The 20,904-nt window shown below is 37.0% G+C and overlaps 1 protein-coding gene across 27 annotated transcripts in view; it reads left to right on the top strand.

Annotated features, from left to right (window-relative positions):
* Positions 1 to 20,904, top strand: part of RBFOX1 (RNA binding fox-1 homolog 1) — an 873,300-nt gene that overhangs the window by 204,074 nt on the left and 648,322 nt on the right. For 2 of the 27 annotated variants that reach the window (XM_084536927.1, XM_084536911.1), the window contains exon 1: positions 9,355 to 9,390. The exons of the other annotated variants lie outside the window; for them this stretch is intronic. In XM_084536927.1, coding sequence (XP_084393053.1) covers positions 9,370 to 9,390 — 21 coding nt within the window. In that variant the 5' untranslated portion in view covers positions 9,355 to 9,369. Of the gene's footprint in view, positions 1 to 9,354; positions 9,391 to 20,904 lie in introns of those variants that run through there. 27 annotated transcript variants of the gene reach the window in all.

Below are 20,904 nucleotides of genomic sequence, written 5' to 3'. Positions count from 1 at the left end.
CAATTATGATTTCTTTTCTAATTTCTCTTTGTGCTGCAGTGTTAAAAATAAAAGTCTGTCAATACAGATGGTGAGGGAGAAAGGAAGCCTGAGTAAAATACCTCTACCTGTTGCTGTGTTTTCATGTTTCTGCTTTCTTTTCTTATAGTTTGAAGCTTATATTTGGGAAAAGCAGTGTATTTGTTATACGTGGTGTAGAGTGTCATAAATCCACTTGACTTTTTAGAACAAATGAAACAGCCTCCAACACTCACACAAGCTGAACTTTCCTAGTGCCACCTTCCCAGACCCCGTTTGAAACAACTTTTTATTCTTCACTGCACAAAAGAATGAATCACGTTGTGGTGTGTGAAGTTAGAAGGTGATACAGTGTGACTTTTAACCTGTTGTACCCCAAATATGGGACACAGTGGGCTAGTGAGGGATACAAAGGGATTATAGAGTAAAAATGGTGCAGAGACATCAAAGAAAAGGCAAGTGTTCAAGAAAAGTTACTTTGAATCTTTTGTCAATGATATTGCAACAAGCAAAAACCTAGTTCTAAAGAATCTATGTGGTTGGATTTTTAGTTATGAAGTATAAAGGATATATTTTACAGTGATTCTGTTATCTTCATGTCTCCATTCTGTACAGCTCGAGAGACTGGGAGAAAGGATTGAATTAGATTGTGCCCTAACAACACTACGAATTTTCTAGGAAGTGCATTTTATGTTTTAAACTGAGAGACCCCCAAAAGATGTGTGTTGAAGGGTTATGGAGCAGGTTATGGTATGATGCCCTTCCTCATCAGGTGTGAAATATCATTTCTGATGCAGGACATGCAACATCTTGGGTCAGTTATGAAGTTTAAATTGCTAAAATTCCACATTAATATCAGAAAGACTACAACCTTAAACTCATATTCAAAAAATAAGGTCTGTCCTATTTTCTTAATGGGATTTATGAACATAGCATGAGTTAAGTGAGGGAAATCTACAAAAACTTAAGCCAGTGTAATGAGGAGGTGGGAATACAAAAATATACTGGCAATACCTCCTGAGTTAATAAATAAAAAAAGTATTTTTGTATTGACATTATTGTCATATTTCTGCATTAACTTGTAATGTTCAGGTCATTTTATTTTTAGTCCCAAGACAGTCTGAAAGATTTGAAATAAATACGTTGTGGAACCTTCCTGCTATATTAAGCTCTGCTGTGATATCCTTAAAGAAACAAGCAAAAAGTGAAAATAACAATGCCTGATTATTATTTTTTTTGACTTCAGATAAATATGCAATTTTTCAAATTGCTATTTAGCAAGTGACATCTTGTGGCTAACTAGAAAATCCTATATCTGTTTTAATATTGAGAAGTAAATAATCTAAAAACACAGAAATTTACCAAAATAGTCAAATCATAGTATGTAAATTATCAAGAGTTTCCAAAACATTCTTTGAATAAAGACAAAAAAAAAAAAAAAGCGTAGAGAGAAGTACAACACCTTGCTCGGACTTGAGCTTATTTAATATCTATACGGGCTTTGTTAGAATGGGTACTAGTAACACACTTTGACAGTGAGTTCTACCATTGTTTATTACCTGATGTGTTTAGAAAAATTGTAACAGGTTGTGGTGGGAGGGGAGATGTCACAGTGCTGTTAATTTTCATTGCACATTCCCATGTCCTTTTTCATGACAAAGGGAACTGAACTTTCTGGTTCACTGTACCTTCTATTAGTATTTATCTTGACTCCCCTTTTGTTTTCCTTAAACAAACAAACAACAACAAACAGCTTTAGTGTTATATCTGTTTTTTACATGAGAAGTTTTGGGTCTTCTAGCTAGTTCAGTCTCTTGTTATTACTATGAACCTTCTTATGGACCCTCATATTTTTACAGTGTTCTTTTTGTTCTGTCTGATCAGTTACACACAAGGGCATCAGGTGTAATTGAGCTGTTTTAATTGTATACACAGCAATTACCGTAATCACTGTTTTAAGTTAATGCAGATCATTACAACTCACTCATTTATGAGTGGTTCAAATGTTCCTTTCCAATCTGAATTACTTTGCACTTATAAACATTTAATTTTCACTTGCTCCCATCCATCAGATCTGTATCTCTAGCCAGTACAACACCATTCCCAGTCTCTTCCTTGTTGGAGCCTTGTGTAGCTAGCCAGCTTAATTTCTGAGTAATCTTTGTGCAACTAAAACAGATGCCTCTTTATTGCAAATTATAGAAAAATTCCTAGTAAGATATCATATACCATTAGTTGCTTTATTTCTGGCAAGGAGTCCTGATTCCTTGTAAATAAGGTTTATGAAGTATTTGTGATGCTACTGAGATTTTCTCTTACTGGTTATAAGAGAAAACAGAAAAGTGTTTTGTTCTGACATAGTCTCTTCATCAAAATACAGTGTCTTTCCCATTGCATTGCTTCCAAACTATGAATGTTAATAATGTGTTTTTTGCCATTTTGTCCAAATATTCATATGCTACTTGCATGATAAAGTTTAAAATATCTATTTGATGGATATTGATGAGTTGGGTTTTCTTTCTCAATAAACTATCCCATCAACCTATTTGACTTATGTGTTGAAAAGTGGTAAGAGGTGGCATGATACTCTAATGCTGCCCAGTATTAAATGATTGTGAAAATTACTGAGTAATAAATTCTTCTGTGTCATTAAGATTAGTATTAGCAAAATGTATGTAACATGTAACAAATAAATGTATGTACAACAAAGTGTGTACTTTGTTGTATTTATTAACGTAATAGCACTAGTTCTCAGAACAGAAAACAATCAACAAAATAAATGAGAAACATGCACAGTCCTAACAGGTCAGTGCCTTTTGATTCTCATTGTGCATGTTTGTAGTGTCCTTAGAAAGGGTCAGCCCAAAGCAGACCAACATCCTGAGTCATGGTGCTGTCACTGCTGTGGGTAACAAGTTGTCACCAGGACCAGCGAGGAAGCTGCTAGTTAAGGTGGGGCTTCTCTTCTCCACTTGCACATGCACTCTTTCTTCTCAACATGTGACAAAAAACTACTGCTTGTCTTCTGGGCAGTGGTGTTTGTTGCTTTACTTGCTTCTATTTGTTCTTTCCATGTAATGTTGAGTATTGTCTTTATTTGATTTTATGTTGATGGTATTTCCCAATTGTCATAAATGGATGAAATTGTTAGGGGAGCAAGAGATATTAAATTTTGTTCCTAGGCAAGATTGTTTTTATGGTAGCTTGTCATGTACTACAGTTACTGCATTGCCTGTTGGTAATTAAAATTGCCAGTAGGCCCCCAACGATTCTACAGGAAATACCATTGTGAAGTGTCTTTACCCCAGTAATAATGATTATAGATGCTATTTTTGTGGCGTTTAGCACAGCTGATGTGTACTAATTCACTACTTGAGAAATAATTTGAGAATTTCCCCCCCTTCCTAAAGAAATAAATGCCAAGTGCAGAGCTACGGATTAAAAATGTATCTCTGAGGAATCTTGTTGCCAGGAATAAAACAAAACTTCAAACTTTATTTACTGCAGACGCATGTTAAATAGTTTTTATCTTTTCTTGCACCTCTGTGGGATAGCATGAAGTCTCTTGGTTGCTTGTGATAATAAAGGGATTATTTTCTCCCCTTAACCAAAATGATGTGTTCCTAAAGTAATTCGCTGCAGTGCAAATTATAACTGCTCTTTTCGGTCGTGACAGGATTGTAATCGTCTTGTGTCACTGGTCACCTCTAACAGCTTTCTGGTTCTCAGTGCTGTCAAGTGGAATTAAAAAAAGAAAAATGAATGATTTTTTTTCTTTAGCTGATGAGAAAGCTTTCGACGTTTACATATTTTTTCTCTGTTCCAGGTAGGAAATATGTTGGTGATTATTGGAATTTTTTTTTTTTATGTCATAGAATAATTTGCTATTGAATGAGACGTGAAAGCTTCTAGGCATATTAAAAGCATTTCTTGTATGCTGATTTATCTATCTCAGATTTTGTGAGAGGGTTTAAAGTGTAGCTTTACATCTACATCTTTTATCTACATTATTAATGTAGATTAGGAAGAAAATAGAAAGGGAAAGATGTTTTAAGTAAGATAGTTAAGTAGTTAAATGTTCATTGAATTGCCAGCTGAGGACTTCTGGGGGTAGGGAAGGGTATCCTCCGTTGTAATAGGTACAGGTGAAGGGCTATTTTGGTGCAATTGTTTGTGTTTTTCATCAGCATCTCCCGTGTGGGTCATGATTCCAGTACACAGTCTTGTAATCTCCTGCAGTGGCAATGATTCAGCTTAAAAATCAATAGGGCATGAGGTGTTTCAAGTTCTCATTATTGTAATGTGTCAACATCACTTCAGTGACCCCAGAGCCCTAGGCTGGCTGATTTGTTCTCTGATTTATTGTGCAATCTTGTAGGGCAGACTGTAATTTCACTTGGAACCAGAAACTATACATGTATGGTTTGTGTCCCAGTGTCCAGTCATTAGGATGTCGAGAGATAATCAATACCTCTGTTTGCTACTAAAGTTGAGTGAAGCTGTCAAGCAGATAAATTATGAAGAATACAAACAAAAGAATATTGCTATGGCTTAGCAGACCGGGAAATGTTTTTATTTAAATTTTATATCCCTACCAATTCAACAAATGTTTTTATAGCTTTGCACTGTTATAATTTATACTCCCCTATACGCCCAGAATTTTCAGATCTTAAATTTTATAGGTTTGTTATGTTGTCTGTGTCCATTTATGGTTCTGTTGATCTTACATATACCTACCCAAACTTAGTAAAATCATCAACAAGAAAACAGTTTTTCTCACTGCTGAAACTGAATAAACTTGATGTGACTTCAGTGTATAACAGCTAAAGCAACATTGCCAATTCCCCAGTCCTCTTCTATCACCCGTCCTAATTCTGATGTTTCTTTACAATGGCCAAAGTGCTGCAAGTGATAACAGTGTAGTCTATATGAATATGACCTTGACAATATCATATTTATCAATATATTTAGTATGTCTCAAATACAGCTGAGGCAGTTCAGCAAAACTGTAAACTCATTGGATTTTCAGTTCATTGACTTGCTTGCCTCATATGCTAATAAGTGCTTAATGCAACACTCTTGAAGGGTTATAAATAAAATTTCAAAAAGTGATACCCACTTCACTTAAGTTCTTCATTTTTGATTACATTTTTTTTTTCTCCAAAACTTTCTTGATGTGTTTTGAGGGAACTGTTACTGTAATCATCTTACACATTTAATAATAAATGTAGGTATAGTACAATCAGTAATTATTACAGAGCAAGAATATAGTATTCTGGAAAAGATGCTTCTTCAACTTCCTTCCGGTGCAGTTCCCTGACCATTGCATGGTGAAGTGCATTTGGCAGTAGTCTCCTGTGCTTAACTTAAGGAATGTAAATGCCTTTAAGATAAATGAATGCACTGCTGAATGAGAGAAGTGCATATTTTCTGAGATAAATTCAATGTTATATTTTGAAAGGGAGCTTGAGATCATCACTTTCATAACTCATTCAAGGATGATCATTCTGTTTTAGAACATAGAATCATAGAATACCCTGATCTGGAAGGGACCCACGAGGATCATTAAGTCTAACTCCTGGCACCACACAGATCTGCCCAAAAGTTCAGACCATGTGACTAAGTGCACAGTCCAATTGCTTCTTAAACTCCAACAGGCTTGGTGCAGTGACTGCGTCCCTGGGGAGCCTGTTTTAGTGTGACAGCCCTCTCAGTGAAGAACCTCCTCCTGATGTCTGGCCTGAACCTTCCTTGTCACAGCTTGACTCCATTTCCTTGGGTCCTATCACTGGTTACCAGAGAGAAATCGGTGCCTGCCCTTCCACTCCCCCTCATAAGGAAGCTGTAGGCTGTGATGAGGTCTTTCCTTGGCCTCCTCTTCTCCAGGCTGAACAGGTCCAGTGACCTCAGCCACTCCTCATACATCTTACCCTCTAGGCCCTTTACCATCTTTGTTGCCCTCCTCTGGACACTCTCCAACAGTTTCACGTCCTTTTTGTACTGTGGTGCCCAGAACTGCACACAGTATTTGAGGTGAGGCTGCACCAGCGCAGAGCAGAGCAGGACAATCACCTCCCTTGACTGACTAGCGATGCCGTGCTTGACGCACCGCAGGATATACTGTTGGCCCTCCTGGCTGCCAGGGCACACTGCTGGCTCATATTCAACTTGCTGTCAGCCACAACCCCTAGATCCCTCTCTGCAGGGCTGTTCTCCAACTGGCGTTGCCCAGTCTGTACGTATAGCCTGGGTTGCCCTGTCCCAGGTGCAGGACCCGGCACTTGCCTTTGTTAAACTTCATGTGGTTGGTGATTGCCCAGCTCTCCAATCTGTCCAGATCTCTCTGCAAGGCCTTTCCACCCTCAACAGAATCAACAACTCCTCCCAGTTTAGCATCAGATGTTAGGCTACTAGAGGTATTAGTATTAGATATGCTAGTATTAGATGTTTGGCTACTCCTTGCTGTGGGAGTCATTCATTGCATGGTTGCCCAGGATAGACACCTTCTATTCCTCGTGGAGAAGGTATAAATGGAGAGTTGGCCCATACTAGTGTGTTAATTCTTGTGCTTGGGGTGTGTGGGTGTGGTGTTACTCCATGAATCTCACCAACATTTAGTTTCCATAAAATCGTAATCATTCAAAGTCTGCAAGAGAAACGTATGCATTCTTGCATCTGGACACCACTCTTTGGATTCTGTAAGAATGCTAAAGTAGGTTAGCAGATTGTCAATTAAGTGCAAAATAGCCAGCATCTAGAAGTACACAAAGTAAGTGAAAGCAGACCATATGTATATTCTATGCTTTTTGAGAAAGTGTTGACTGGGAAATATTTTTCCAGTATACATATATTCAGATTTACTATTTTCTTCCTTCCTCAATACTTATTTCAGTAGAACTTTCTGCTTAACAATTCAGAGCTTACAGCTTACTTAATAAGCAACCAGCAGACAGCATCTAAAAGTATGTGAGCCTTAATTAAATAAATCTGAAATTAGGCAATTTCTAAAAGTTACTTGAAACATTAAGATCCAAATTCACCACCAGACCTGACACAGACAAGTATATTCAGAGTTAGAAACAAAATGAGAAAAACTCATTACTCAAATTCAAGGTCATCAATTTCCTAAGCAATGTTCCTTGTTTTATAATAGGAATTCTGCAGTTAGATAAACAAATGTTCAGTATTTTATTGGTGGTGAGTTGTTAGAAAGTTAATAAATTTCTTGAATCTATGGGTTTTGTCCTCTGTTTTCTCACCCAAGCCACCAGTTTTAATTATAGTCTTGAAACTTTTTTTTTCAAGTCATGTCCTTGTAATCTGAAGGCATGCTTCAACAATCTTTAACACTTAAAAATATCCCTTGCAAAATTACTATTTTGTAGGTATTATTACTACTACTCAGAAGGTTATTATTCGGTCTCACTAAGGAAAGGTTGACTTCATTACTGAACAAAGTGCATGTATAAATTTGCATGTGTGCTTCTCTAATATTGGAAAACAGGCATGTTTGACTACAGTAGAAAATTGTACACAGCAGATAATTCCTGAAAATCAGTGGTCCTAGATCACTCTATCAAGAGTTTTTTAGTATGAAAGTGTCTTATGTCATTTACAAAGCTGATCTATTTAAAGACTTTGCCAGGAAATTAAATTGTCATGGGGTTGGTGCAGCTGTCAAAACTTCACATCTATGGCCTGAAATATCATAAAAAGATATGGGTCTTTCCTACATGAAAATGTGACCTACATAACAGAATAAACTGGCATAATGCAGGGAAGGGAGACAAGGGAGAAGGTTGGCTGGAGCAAACCTTTCATGCATTGCACAACCCATGAAAATCTGTGGAGCTGTTGCAAAGTAGATAACCTGTGCAAATTAATTTGTCTACTGTGACTCCTATGATGCATAATTTGCTTAACTTTTTAAGTGTCCCACATTCTGGAGGCCAGGATTTTTTATTTTTTTTTTTAAGTATCTTATATGAGTCTCATCTATCCCTTGAGATGCTGATTTTAAAATATAAATACATGGAAAACTTGCAGGAAAGTTCTCTTCAGTGTGATTATTTTTTGAAAAGCTTCACCCTCAATAGAGTTTTTAGTGTTTAAGGAAAAGACCTTTGTAATTGGCCATTTAAGATTCTTTTCCTTCTGCTGGGTAAATGTTCTACCATCCCCCAGTGATTTTTAGAGCATACAAAATATCAGAGAGTTGGTTATTTTAGCTCCCTCTGAATAATTTTGAAAAGTAAAAACAAATGTTAAATTGCTACACAGATCCATCTCTGCTTTTTTCCACCTATTAATCAACTACCGAGGAGCATACAGTTTGTGGAACTCTGTAAATGATAATTCAGAAGTTAAGCACTTCTGATTCCTAGTGCTGTGGGAATGATAGGTGCTGGGGGTTTCTGTTTGTCTGGCTGGTTGTTTTTAGGGGAGTCTTTTTTAAAAACGTGTCCTTTTCCTTGATATAACCAAGAAATATGCAAAAATGAGACTTGAGTACAGCATTACGCTTCTACCTGCTTAGAATTTTAATCACTATTGCAACTGACTAACAGTTTGGTGACACCCATTCAAATCCCTTGGGACAATAATGCTCTGTCTTGCCCTTACCTTTTCCTCCTATGGAGTTCAGTTTGCCAAGTAACCAGAGCAACATTGATCCCCTACTGAAGGGGTGGGAAGCAATCAGACTGATGGAGTGATGGCATGTGGAGCTCCACAGTGGATTCATCTGCACTCCAGGCAAGGGGTGGTAGGTGCACTAGCACCTGGGAAACAGGGCATTATCCCATTTCACAGCGACTTAGTACTGTGGCATTGGTCACTTTGTGTAGAAGGTCTGGAGTGGAAATTATCTGTGCACAGTGCTCTATAAAGTGCAAGTTTACTTTACCCGGTTACATAGTAAAAGGTAATTCTTTGCATATGCTTGCTGGGTTGCAATAGCTAAATGTGGTGAGCTGTAAATAAGAAAAGAGCTGTTGAGGGAGAATCTGTTCCAGTTAAGCAGCAAAATTAACTGGGAGAAACAGTGCCAGAGCAATTCCCCTTTTTCTGTTCTGCATTTGTTCCTCTAGAGGCTCTTACTGTACTTTTGCATTCACCCAGAATATTATGTTTTTACTTGTGTATTTTACTTATGTATTCTTTGTTCTCTTTATTATGCCATAAAGGCATTTCCATCAGTATAATTACTGGTTATTCTACTAGTTATTAATTATGATTTTTATTTGTATCCTTGAAGACTCTGCTATCATCCTGTAGGTTTGTGTTATGGGAAGACTGGAAACTCAGAAGTGAATAAGGTTAAACTTGGAAGGAGAATGATAGGACACTGGAATGGGGAGAAGAGGAAAAAAGGTAATATTTATATTTTTTGCTTGGCAAGAACTGTATGAAGTTTCACAAGAACAAGTCCAAGGTCCTGCACCTGGGATGACATTAACGGAAGTGCCCAGTGCAGGTTAGGATCTTTGTGGCTGAAAGAGACCTGGGAGTGCTGGTGGGCAAGTTGAACCTGCAGTGCCCCGCTGTGGCAATAAGGGCAAATTAGATCCTGGGTTGTATCTGCAGGGGTGTTAATAGTGGGGAGAGAGAGAGACAGCTCTATTTGGCACTTGTCAGGTTGCACCTGTAAGTCCAGTTCTGGTCCCCACAATCCAAAAAAAAAAGATGTGGATAGACTGTACAGGGTCCAAAGGAGGGCCACTGAGATGATCAGTGGGCTGGAGAACCTGCCTTTCCTATGAGGAAGGACTGAAGGAATTAGGTTTTTTCTCTCTGCAGAAGAGAAGGCTCAGGGGAAACCTTGTCACAGTATTTCAGTATATTCAGTGTTGCTACAAAAGGGGATGGAGGCTCTCTCTTCACAGAGAACCCTATGGAGAAGTCAAAGGGCAATGGGTGAAGGTGCACCAAGGGACGTTTCATCTTAATATAAGGAAGACATTTTTTTACAGTGAGAACAATCAATGACTGAAACAACCTCCCCAGGGACATGGTAGGGCCTCTATCACTGGCTGTTCTGTACAGGATGCTAGGTAATCTTATCTAGGCTCCCTTTTCCCATCAAAGGTTGTACTTGGTGGTCTTTAAAGGCCCCTTCCAACCTGGGCTGTTTTATGATGCTATGATTATTGTTTGTGAAGAAGAATTTTAAGAGACAACATGGCAATGAGTAGAATACTTGACTGGGAAAGAAGGCATACAGAACCCTATTGCAGGGGAAGTGGGAAGACTGGAAAACTGAAAAGGGAGAAGATAAAGGTGGACCGAGGGGAAATGATACTGCAGAAAGAGCCTCTGTCACAGCACAGAGCATGCAGTGCAGGGGAATCCTGACAAGGCCAGGTATTAGAAAGAACAGAGAGCATGGACATCCCCCGCCTAATGGAACTAATGGAAGCAGCAGTTGGCACAGGACAATTGCCTGGCACTGTTGGGTTACTTCTGTTCCTTCTTATGCTTGGCTTCCAAGAGCACAGACAGTTGATAGATTGCCAAGTTTGGTAGCAATGTAAATGCAAGTAAGTGAAATGACTGAAGACAAGCGTACGCAGACAGTGCTGCAATTCTTACTGACTTATTTTTTGTCTGGTTGATCTACTTCTGAATTATAACCACTGCATAGCAGAAAACATAGGAAAAGAAAACATTTTTTCATCACTGTTTGTTCAGTCATTTTCATTGTATGCATGCTGCCATTATATTTGGCATCCTGATAAATGTTTTTGATGCAAAAAGTGCGATTATTTCATGTTCTGTTGCAAAGCAGGCTTCATTTGAATTTGATGAGTATATTCAAATAAAAGGTTCAGGAGAATTCACCAAAGTTATGGACAATTTCATTGGTTTAGTGTGTTTTCTTTTATTTGGAAATTGCACTGAGCTAGGATGAGATTTTGAGCTGTAGGTGTTTCCACTGAGTTATGGAAGGCATCTAGTCAGACCGCCTTCTGCTAGGGTTTTGGCACACCTTGCTGTGATTACATGAGGAAAATAGTTCTGTATTGGTATTGTTGCCAGTGAGTTGTCTGAATGTAGCATTAAGGGGCTCCATATGGAGAAAAAAAAAAATCTTTTAAACTGTGAAGCTCACTGTAATTTCAACTGAATATATTGTTTTTACTCTTAAACACCTGCCAAGTCCTGCCCCCATAGGCAGTTGCAGCATTACCTGTGCCCTCTGTAGTCACCTTCCAGGGTGTTGTGAAGCTCAGTGTTTTCAAAGCACTTTGAAAAGTGCTCTCTTAAAAGGATATTATGTGTGCGTAAAATACTGCTGTTCCTGCTGAAGCTTGGACAAACTATAAACCTTTGTGGCTGCAGAAAATTACTGAGTGCTGCTTAAGCTGTTCAAGTGCTGCTTTACCAAATCAAAGATACTGTGCTCAAGCACTATAAAAAAGAGAACTCCCACAGTGAGAGACAGCTTGCTACAATGGCATTCAATTCAAGGTCATGCCTAACGTCAGTCATGGGAGGAAAAAAGCCAAATTAAGCATTTTTAGCAGTGAAAATCTATTGAGAAATAACATTAAGGGTGTGAAGATACTGTAAAGCAAAACAGTAAAATCCATGTAGCAGAACAGCTGTGTAAGCAATGTTATAGAAATGGGCATCAATATACTGTCATTTACATTTTGTGTACCACTAACTGAAAACAGTTGCCTTGCATGATCTTGTTTTTGCATGATTTTGCAGCATCTCATCTTTGTTATTACAGCTCTTATCTGGACACTACCTAGACTGGGGAAAAAAGTGTAAATTATATACTTGTATTTTGCATAAATTACATATAAATTGTGTACTGAATGGGAAGGTTATTGGCAGTCATAGTGCTGATATGGCAATGGGAGGTATTTGATATTTTTCTTTGGTGACCAATGTTCAGAATTCTTGAGAAAGTTTGCATGTATGAATTTTTTTAGTAAGACTCACCAGTCTTTATACCAAAAAATTCTATGTATATGGTAAGTATATTTCTCCTGTATTGATTCTGGTTTTGGACAATTGATACAATTGAAAATTGTAAATGGTATTTCTGTTGTCAATTACAGAGGAAATGTAATGTCTGAAATGAAATGTCTGGAGAAAAAATAAAATATATATATATAATTTTGTCATTTCCCATTGGATACTGAAGCCTGAAGGAAATACTGAAGGCTTTCAACTTTAATAACTTTTATATGATACTAAATAATAAATATTCTGAGTGATCTTCAGCACAATGTTGATCAAGGGATATGCATAATAAAATCTTAATGAAAAAATTGTTTGTGCTTTGTTTAGTACAGTACAGTAGTACGTGTTCTGTGACAGTGGAATCTGGAAGCACTACACAGCTTAGCAGAGGGACATATGTCTCAGGGTGGGAATAGAAATTTTTCTCTTTGACAGATTTTCTTGAAAACTAGCTTCACACTGGCAGCCAGATTTTCCTAGAGAAGAGAATGCCAGAATGTTACAGTCAGGGCTCCTGTTTGTTCAGAGCACTTTGGTGAGCTGGCAGAAGACCAGCATGTTGCCTGAAGGTGCGTGTCTCCTGCCCAGCAGTGAAACACACCATAGTGCTGCAGGGCCAGAATGTGCATGGACAGTAGCGTGAAGTTCAGGGGCTTTAAATCATGACCACGTACTCAGTGTAAGCACAAATTTAACCTTAAGGTTCACCTTTGTAATATTACAATGGTATTGCTGTAACATGCTCTGTTCTGATCAGCCTTGTTTGCTGGCCAGATACCTACAACAAATGTTGAGCTGTCCATGGGAAAAGAAGCAGAGAATTTCATTTCTTCTTGTTCTATCTTAATTCCAGGTTAGTTGGTCTTTTTAGTCATGGTGACTAAGCTCTTAATTAACATTTCCTGCTACTGCATTTTTTAATTCTCACTCAAGTACTTAATATCAGAAGTACCACCTCCTTCTTTCTCTTCCATGCAATGTTTCCATCACTTCCTGGAGCTAAGAGAATTAAATTTTAATAATGACATTCAGTTTGCAATGGTGAAGCCTTTAAGCATCACCTGCACGAAGGTGATGCATGAAGGAATAGTGTTTGTGATGAGGTTTGAATCTGGCACACTTCCAACAGAATTCACAGGATTACAAATCCCTTGCGCTTTAAGAAGTGTTTAACATCCCCAGGAGTCACTGCTGCTCTTATTGGAAGTTTTCAGTCCGAGATGTCCATACGTTTGTTTTTCCAGAGTTCTCACAGTGTCAATTTGATATCTCATATCAGAAACTGGGTAATACTCAATACTAAAAGAAAGCCTGAGTGGGAAAACAGGCACAAATATTATACATGTAAATTACGTGGTTACACAGTGAAGGCATTTTTAACGCTGCTGAACAAAGACTTCAGTTACTTCCTTGATACTTCCAAGAAGTATCGTAATATATGATAATATTGAATTATTGATATTGATTGATAATAATAATGAAGTGTTAGCTGGAAACAGTGGTCTGTTGAGAGGATTCAGGGATGCAATTTGGGAAAAACAAGAACTAGTACAACTACAGTGTAATGGCTCCATAGTTTATATCTTTTCCACTCTAGCACCAGGTATGTGAGCTGTCTTTTCCCTGAAAAGACAGGCAATTTTGTTTCAAAATAAATCAAATACAGCATTCAGGTGCATAAATATTTGACATGGCATTTACCTTTCTCCTTCAGCAGGTACTTACTGTTCTTTTGGCACTATGCTGATGAACATGTGATACTTTTAAAATGCTATGGTAAGCAGGAATTTTGTTTGTGTGTACATATAAAACTGTTGTTGAAGTATCATTTATGATTCACTTGTTTGAAATGCAGAAACATATGGCTAATTAGAGGAAGGGACTAAACAGATACAAACAAAAACATGTCATTTTGGCCAGAACTCCTCGCATAAGAGGAAAGATAAAGGCAAAAAAGAGCTAATATGTTTTCCTGGTATTTATATTGATAGGATTCACATTTATAAACAACTATTGAAAGACCATTTTATTTCAGGGGATGTATAAGTTAATAACTGTGATAGTAAATTTGTGAAGCTTGCATCTTACCAGCCAGGTCATGTCTAACTAAACAGTTGTATATTCTTTCCTACGGAAAAAAACAAAACAAAACAAAAAAGTCAAAACAAAACCAACCAACCAAAAATAGTAACAGCAACAAAAACCTATTTCAGAGACCTAAAAGTAAAATTAGAAAAAATCTTTTTGATTAAAGAAAAACGAAGTGTCTCTGGTATTTTTTTTTTTTTGGCATAGACGGGAGTTTCACATTTCATGAAGATGAATTTTATAGCAAAAAAGTCTGCAATTAACTTTATCGCTTCATCTGCTTTTGTTTTAGTAGGTCTTTAGGGAGAAACTCAGATTACTTCATTTACATACATATTTTCTAAAAGTTCTCTATTTTCCCCTTAAAAAGTAGAAAATAAAGACCTGTTTTCTCAGTCTCTAGAAACGTGAAGGCATTGTTACTTTGCTCCTCTCTACTGCTCTCCCCTGTAGCTTTCAACTTACTATTTAATAAGATACAGGACATCCCTCATAAATTCTGTATCATCAGTGTAATGTTGCTTTTCTGATATATTACATGTTAAGTCAGCATTGGCATGAAAGGACAGCATGAAGCTCAGGAGAGATTTTATTTTCCATTTTTGCTTCAAGTATGCAAAGTTTAATTATATTGAGCAACTGAGAAATGCATTTGGCCATCTAAAAACTTGCCATTCACTCTGGATCTCCAGGGTACTTGAAAGATTCTTTTTATGTTAAAAAATTGACAAAATTATTTGTTAACTCAGAGTTACACTTTGCAGAGTCATCTGCAAAATCAATACATTACACTACAAGTTGGAGCTTTTAACTATATAGTTGTAAGCATTTTTGGTGTGGAAGATTAAAGAAAGTAGTCAAACAATTTAGCGTGAATAGGCCTCAAAATAATTTAACTAGTTGTCCTGGTTCCTCACTGCTTTCCAGACAGGATCTCGCCACTGTCTTGCTACATGAGTGTTAAGAGAGTGAAGAAGTAAGGCTGACTTCACAGCCAGGCAGCAGATGCCCATCTGATGTGGTCTCCATCTGCTTTAGGCAAGTAGCTCTTCTCTGTTCCCTTCAGGCTTAGCAGGGATTTTTGCAGGCACAGTGCCTGTACGAGGGATTTGCCACATTTGCACAGTGAGACACTAACAATTCGCGTGGCTGGGATGTTTTTTTTTTTTTTTTTAATTAAAATTTTTATTTTTCCTTTCCATTCTCCTCCTTTGCCACTTTTTCAGAGTGCAATAACTCCCTTTCTACTATTGCTTGTTGTCATCTCTAGCTCTAAATCAAACATAGTGAGTATTTACTAATGCTTCATGTTTTGGGTGACTCATATGTGTGCTAGACATAGTGAAAATGGATCTTCCTTCGCCTGTAAATCTTAACAGATGCAGAATATTTGATCAGAAGACCAGTAGTGGTCCAAAGAAGACAAATGTCAGTTCTTCTGTTGTAGTCCTTCTCAAAACATGTCAGTTTGGAACAGGAGATGTCCTGGATGCCACATGACCCAGTTCTACACCTCTTGTTAAAATATCAGTAGGGTTTCTGAGCCGATAGCTTGAATCCCACTGCCATGAGCCAGGCTGCCCTCTGGCCAGGGCAGTTCTGCAGCTAGTGAATTCTCTTCCCTCTTCCCCTTCCACCAGGGATTAGAGCTCAGTGTCCTCCTCCCTTCCACTGAAAAGCCAATTAGTTTGGCACACCCCACTCTATCCTCAGATTCACCTCTGCGGTGAGAGCAAACAGTGAACTGCTGAGGAAAACAAAAGATCCACCTCTGTAAGACTACACATAGTAACTGGGTATTGTAATCCTGCTCATGTGATACCAAAACAGTAAGACTTTAACTGTATAACTCACAACAAACAGTAGATATGTTATATTTTAAGTACATTTCATTTTCCTCAATGTTTTTTATGTAGACATTGTCCTTCTGGTGGCTGTCTACCTTTAGAACACTATAAATTTATGCTGTCACTGCTTTCCCTTGCATGGAATAATGAGGAGCTCAACAGCAATAATAACCCTGGATACAAAATGTAATGCAGACACCTCCAGCCTCCTTTTTGACAAGGCCAACTTCTATGGGTTTATATATATATGTACACGTATATATAAAATCCTTTCTAAATACATACATTATCCTATATTTTATATATTATTCTTTATTTTATAATGTATGTATTATTCTCTCAAAGCTTTCTCACATTTGTATTGTTCATGTCTAAAATAACTCTTGCTCTCTCTTCTTGCCCACCTGGATATTTCTATGCTTTTTATCTCTTTTCTTGGTAGTCTGTATTTATTTCTATACTCCTTCCACACATGTGAATTCCATCTCTCTTTTTTTCCTTTCTTGTGTGTTAGTTCTTTCTTCAGGTTGCTATCTTTTTTCAGGGTAGTGCAGAAGAATCAAATTGCCAGACTTTGTACTTTTTCAAGCAGGGGAGTTTGAACATGTGAAAACCGCCAAAAGAAAGGCAGATCAGTAGTTCTGGCATTCTTCAAAATTGCTCTTTCATTTGAAAGGAATAGAGAAACTATGGGTGGGCAAACTGAAACCTGTAGTGTCTGTGTAAGAATAATGAGGCTGTGAATGGAGGCAAGAAGTATATCAGTAATGAATAGATGTGGCTAAGGCAGACACGAATACTTACAGGAAAAAAATGTGCTTTAAGTATAGTTCTTATCAGTATCTTATGTTTGATAATCATGCTAAAATTCACATGCATCCAGGGGATTCTGAAAAACCTCAGAGGTATGGGCAGCTGCTGTCTGAATGTGAAGTTCCAGCAAGCACCTCCTTGGCAGGGTGAGATGTGCTGAACCTGTGCATGCCAGCTGAAGTTTGGAAGTTCAGCCTTTGCCCTAGTACCCATTTATTGCCTCATGTTCAGTTCTTGTGACCAGATTCTCAAGTGTTCCTTTTGTTTTTCCACTAGAAGCGAGTGATGCTTGATAGAGTGCGAGTAGCCTGATGGCACTGCTGAAAGACCTTCAGTAGAAGGTGCACGCATATGGGGTACATGGCATTAAAATGGGCTACACTGAAAGCTCACAAAAGATTTATATGAATATATTAATCAGTTACATATAGCAAAATGTACTTAAATCTTGTTTTTCCAATCTCTGCAGTGTATATAATGTGGTTATTTCTCCTAGAGCCTTAGGAAAGCTATCACATATCAAATGGTATAAATGCAATACTATGCATTCTTCATGCTAATTGGTGAAGCGTGCTCTTTCTTAATGGTAGATAATTATTTTTAACATGAGGCATTCCTAACACAGAAAGCCAGGTTTGCCAAGCTGTGGTGCCTTTCTTCCTCAAGAATCACAACTAGTAATAGTCTGGGGGATTTATAATAGCAATAGCACTTCCCAAACCAAACCTTATGGCTGTTAATAGCTGTGACTTTTCCTTACAAAGTGTTTCTCTTCCCACAAACCCTTTTGCTCCAAAGGCAATTAGTTAACCAAGTAGATGTTAACACCTAATAATGATCAATTTGTCAGGGATTATTGTGCAGTGATGCCATATTGTCTAGTAATTAGATAAATCCATGTTAATTGTGATAGTGTCAAAGGCCCTTTTTGGAGGATCAAGCAGGATACCCTTAAACTGAAGAGCAGCTTTGCAAGAGAAAAGTGAATAATGGAGACAAGTACAAAATGGTTATCATTGTGATGCTTTCAGACATGTTCAAGATTCTAGAGGTTTATAAATTTGAGATAGCTGCCTGTAAGGAAATAAACCAGTCACATTTTTTTCTTCAAGAAAAATGGGGTCCTTATTTGTCCTTTGTCACATACTTTCCAAGAATAACATTTCTTATGCAGGCACACACACCCACAGACTTTCAAACAAATACATACACATCGATGTCATCAGAAAGACTCCACGTTCTTATGTTGTTTTTTGTTGTTGTTTTTTTTTTTTTCTTTTTGTTGGTTTATGATGCATATTTGAAAATGTGCATTTTGAAATTGAAACGTGATTGCTATAGCTACCAAAGCTTCATAACTGAAAGTGTTATATCCATACCAATCTTTCAGAAATAAAAAAATACTTTAAGGTAAATTAGCTAAATTAATTTCCACTTCCAGCAAAATGGATTGCATTCGTCTGCATACTGCATTCAAGCAACAATCTAGGCAGTTTGAATCCACGGAGAGGTTCATGTCTGCTTGCACTTGCTACTAAAACAGGCTTTGTGCCTGTAAAATAAGCAGTTTATTCTTTTTCTGTAGAACTGTGCACTACAACGTGTAAAAGGTCAAGTGTCTCACTGTGGCACATGTGGTCCACGATTTAAGGGAAACTGCAATTAAGGAGAGGGGAAAAATGCAGGGGCTGCAGGGAAGCCAGCAGAAGGTGCAGTAACATTCTGTCTGTTATGTGGGTGTGAAGCAAGTTAAAGGATGATGGCCGTTAATAAAACATCTGGATAAACAAAAGCAGAAGAAAGCATGGCTTCCAAGCGCAGCCCCCACATGATTTACTCCAGTGTGTGCGTTTGAGTATTGTGCATCTTCTACAGAGAGATTATAATACCTCTGTGACTGGTAATTTTTCCTCTGCAATCATAGCTAGTTTGAAGGAAAAAAAAAAAAAAAAGAAAGAAATAATATGTCATAGGAACCAAAGTAAAATCATAAAGATTTCAAGCAGATTAGGTAATACACATAAGGAATTTTTTTTTCTACTCCCCCTCTTTTTTTTTTTTTTTTTTTTTTTTTTTTTTTGTTTAAATGTTGACTCAGTGAAGAAATGCTGTCTTAGCTAATTTTAATAGTGAGAAATATTTTCTCCCTATTCATTTTTTAAAAATATATCCAAAATTAAACCATATTGTAGCAAGATGCAATAAGGAAGGATGAAATCTTCAATTGTAGATGATGTCTGTTGCTGTTGTTTGCTGATTCTTACAGACGTAAGCATTTTTCTCACCAGAAGTAAAACTGAAGTGTCAAACACCTGGCCAACATTCGCAGTGAGGCATTGGGGGAATTTGAGGTGTTGTGTGAAGCAGCCTCAGTAACGGCTGTAATAATCATCTAATTTTTACTTGCTTCTTCCAAAACAGTAGCTGTTACAGTGCTTCTTGTTAGAAGAATGCTTGCAAATCAGTAAGCTGATCAGTATGGCTGCTTTCTAGAGTACATTGGAAAGAATCAGTTTATTTACTATATCAGGGTTATTATATAGGTATATATAAAAATTTAAGTGTAGATTATTAGAACCTACAGACTAGTAGGTTTGATTCATTTTGTGATTGAAAAAGCCTTTTTCATGAAACTATTTATTTTTATGGATTTGGTCTCCATTTCCTAGGAAGTTAGTTCTTGCTCTGTATGCAGCTAGAGACGGAGATAGGACCAGACATTATTTTAAAAAGAAACAGAATATGAAGAATATGAGCTGTGATCATGGAAGACTTAGAAATCACTACAATTTAAAAAGGCAAAAGCAGGCAGAAACAAAAATTCTCTAAAGCAGTAAAAAGTGACGACCTAGCTTTTTTGTTGGTTTTAATTAAAGGTAAATCAGGAATAGGGGTTATAAGGAAGTAGGCTGGGACTCAGCTCAGAGCCCAGGCTCTGCAGAAGCTCAACAGCTGTATCTCAATAAAGTTTTAGAGTGTTTTGAGACATCTTTAGTGAATCTTTAATTTAAAATTAAAAAGCAGTGTCTCTTTTATTCATTGTTTGTGATGATGAGCTTTTGAGGTTTCATGCTGACAGAAAACTTCATTGAGTATGGAATAGATTGGTCCAATGTTTTTCATTCACTCCACCAAAACCAGTGTTGTAAATACTGAAGTTTTTACATTATAATAGTGTAAGTTTTTGAGTTTTCTATTTTGTAAGAAATGTCATGCTGTTTATAGCCTATATTTAAGTGGAATATAGGGAATTTGTTTAAGCATCTGAGCTGCACACACACATAAAACAAACAACACAAAGCCCACAAATGAAATGAAATGTTTTTTCAACAAAATCTCATTGTTCATAACTGGTTATATATTTGTGAGTATTGAAACATTGTTTTGGAAATTCTCTCTCAAATCTCTAATTTTATTAAGTCAGAGAACTTATTTATAACAGAGAACTAGTGATACATGGTTCCTTTCTTTAATAATTTAGGGTAATAATTTCCTTTGTAGCACTGCATTATTGTTATCATTTCTTCAGGTAGTTATCACAATTCCTGCATGCACACATATAAAAAAGATGTTTCTCATTCAAAACAAAAATGATTAAAGAAAGACTATTTGTTGTTCAAGTGTATCTTTTCAGAATAAGCAGATACTAACTACATGGTCTGCCTCATTCTCTGATGATGATGGTAAACAGGTGGAAAGTGGTGAATGAAAATCACATAGATCTCCGTCAATCTAAGTAAACGTGTGAAAATGAAAACAGATCATACAAGATGCTATAAATTGCTAATAGTAATTCAAAGAAATGTTGAAAGAACTTGTGCTGTAAAAGGGAAATATACCTGCTACTCACTGTAGGTTGCATTTTCAGAGTGGCTCATAATTTAACAGGCTCTCTTTTAGATTAAACTACAGAGAGAGAGCTGGTGCATTTAAATACTTCTACTACATGTATGTTGTAGAATTTATTATATGATTACTGCAATTGTGTATTTTATTAAAAAAAAAAAAAAAAGAAAAGAAAATTAGTAGAGGATTTTTTTAAAATTACCAAATTACAGAATTCACTTAGTTTCTGATTCTCCTATATTGCTTGGTTCTGAGTACGCTACAAATGTCAGTCTTCTAAACAAGTGATTCTGCAGTAACTGCATATCGTAGTCTC

The sequence above is a fragment of the Aythya ferina genome, assembly GCF_964211825.1.
Source record: "Aythya ferina genome assembly, chromosome: 15".
Classification (NCBI taxonomy): Eukaryota; Metazoa; Chordata; class Aves; order Anseriformes; family Anatidae; genus Aythya; species Aythya ferina.
Note: the sequence above shows the minus strand (reverse complement) of the source record. Positions and strands in the feature narration are given on the sequence as shown.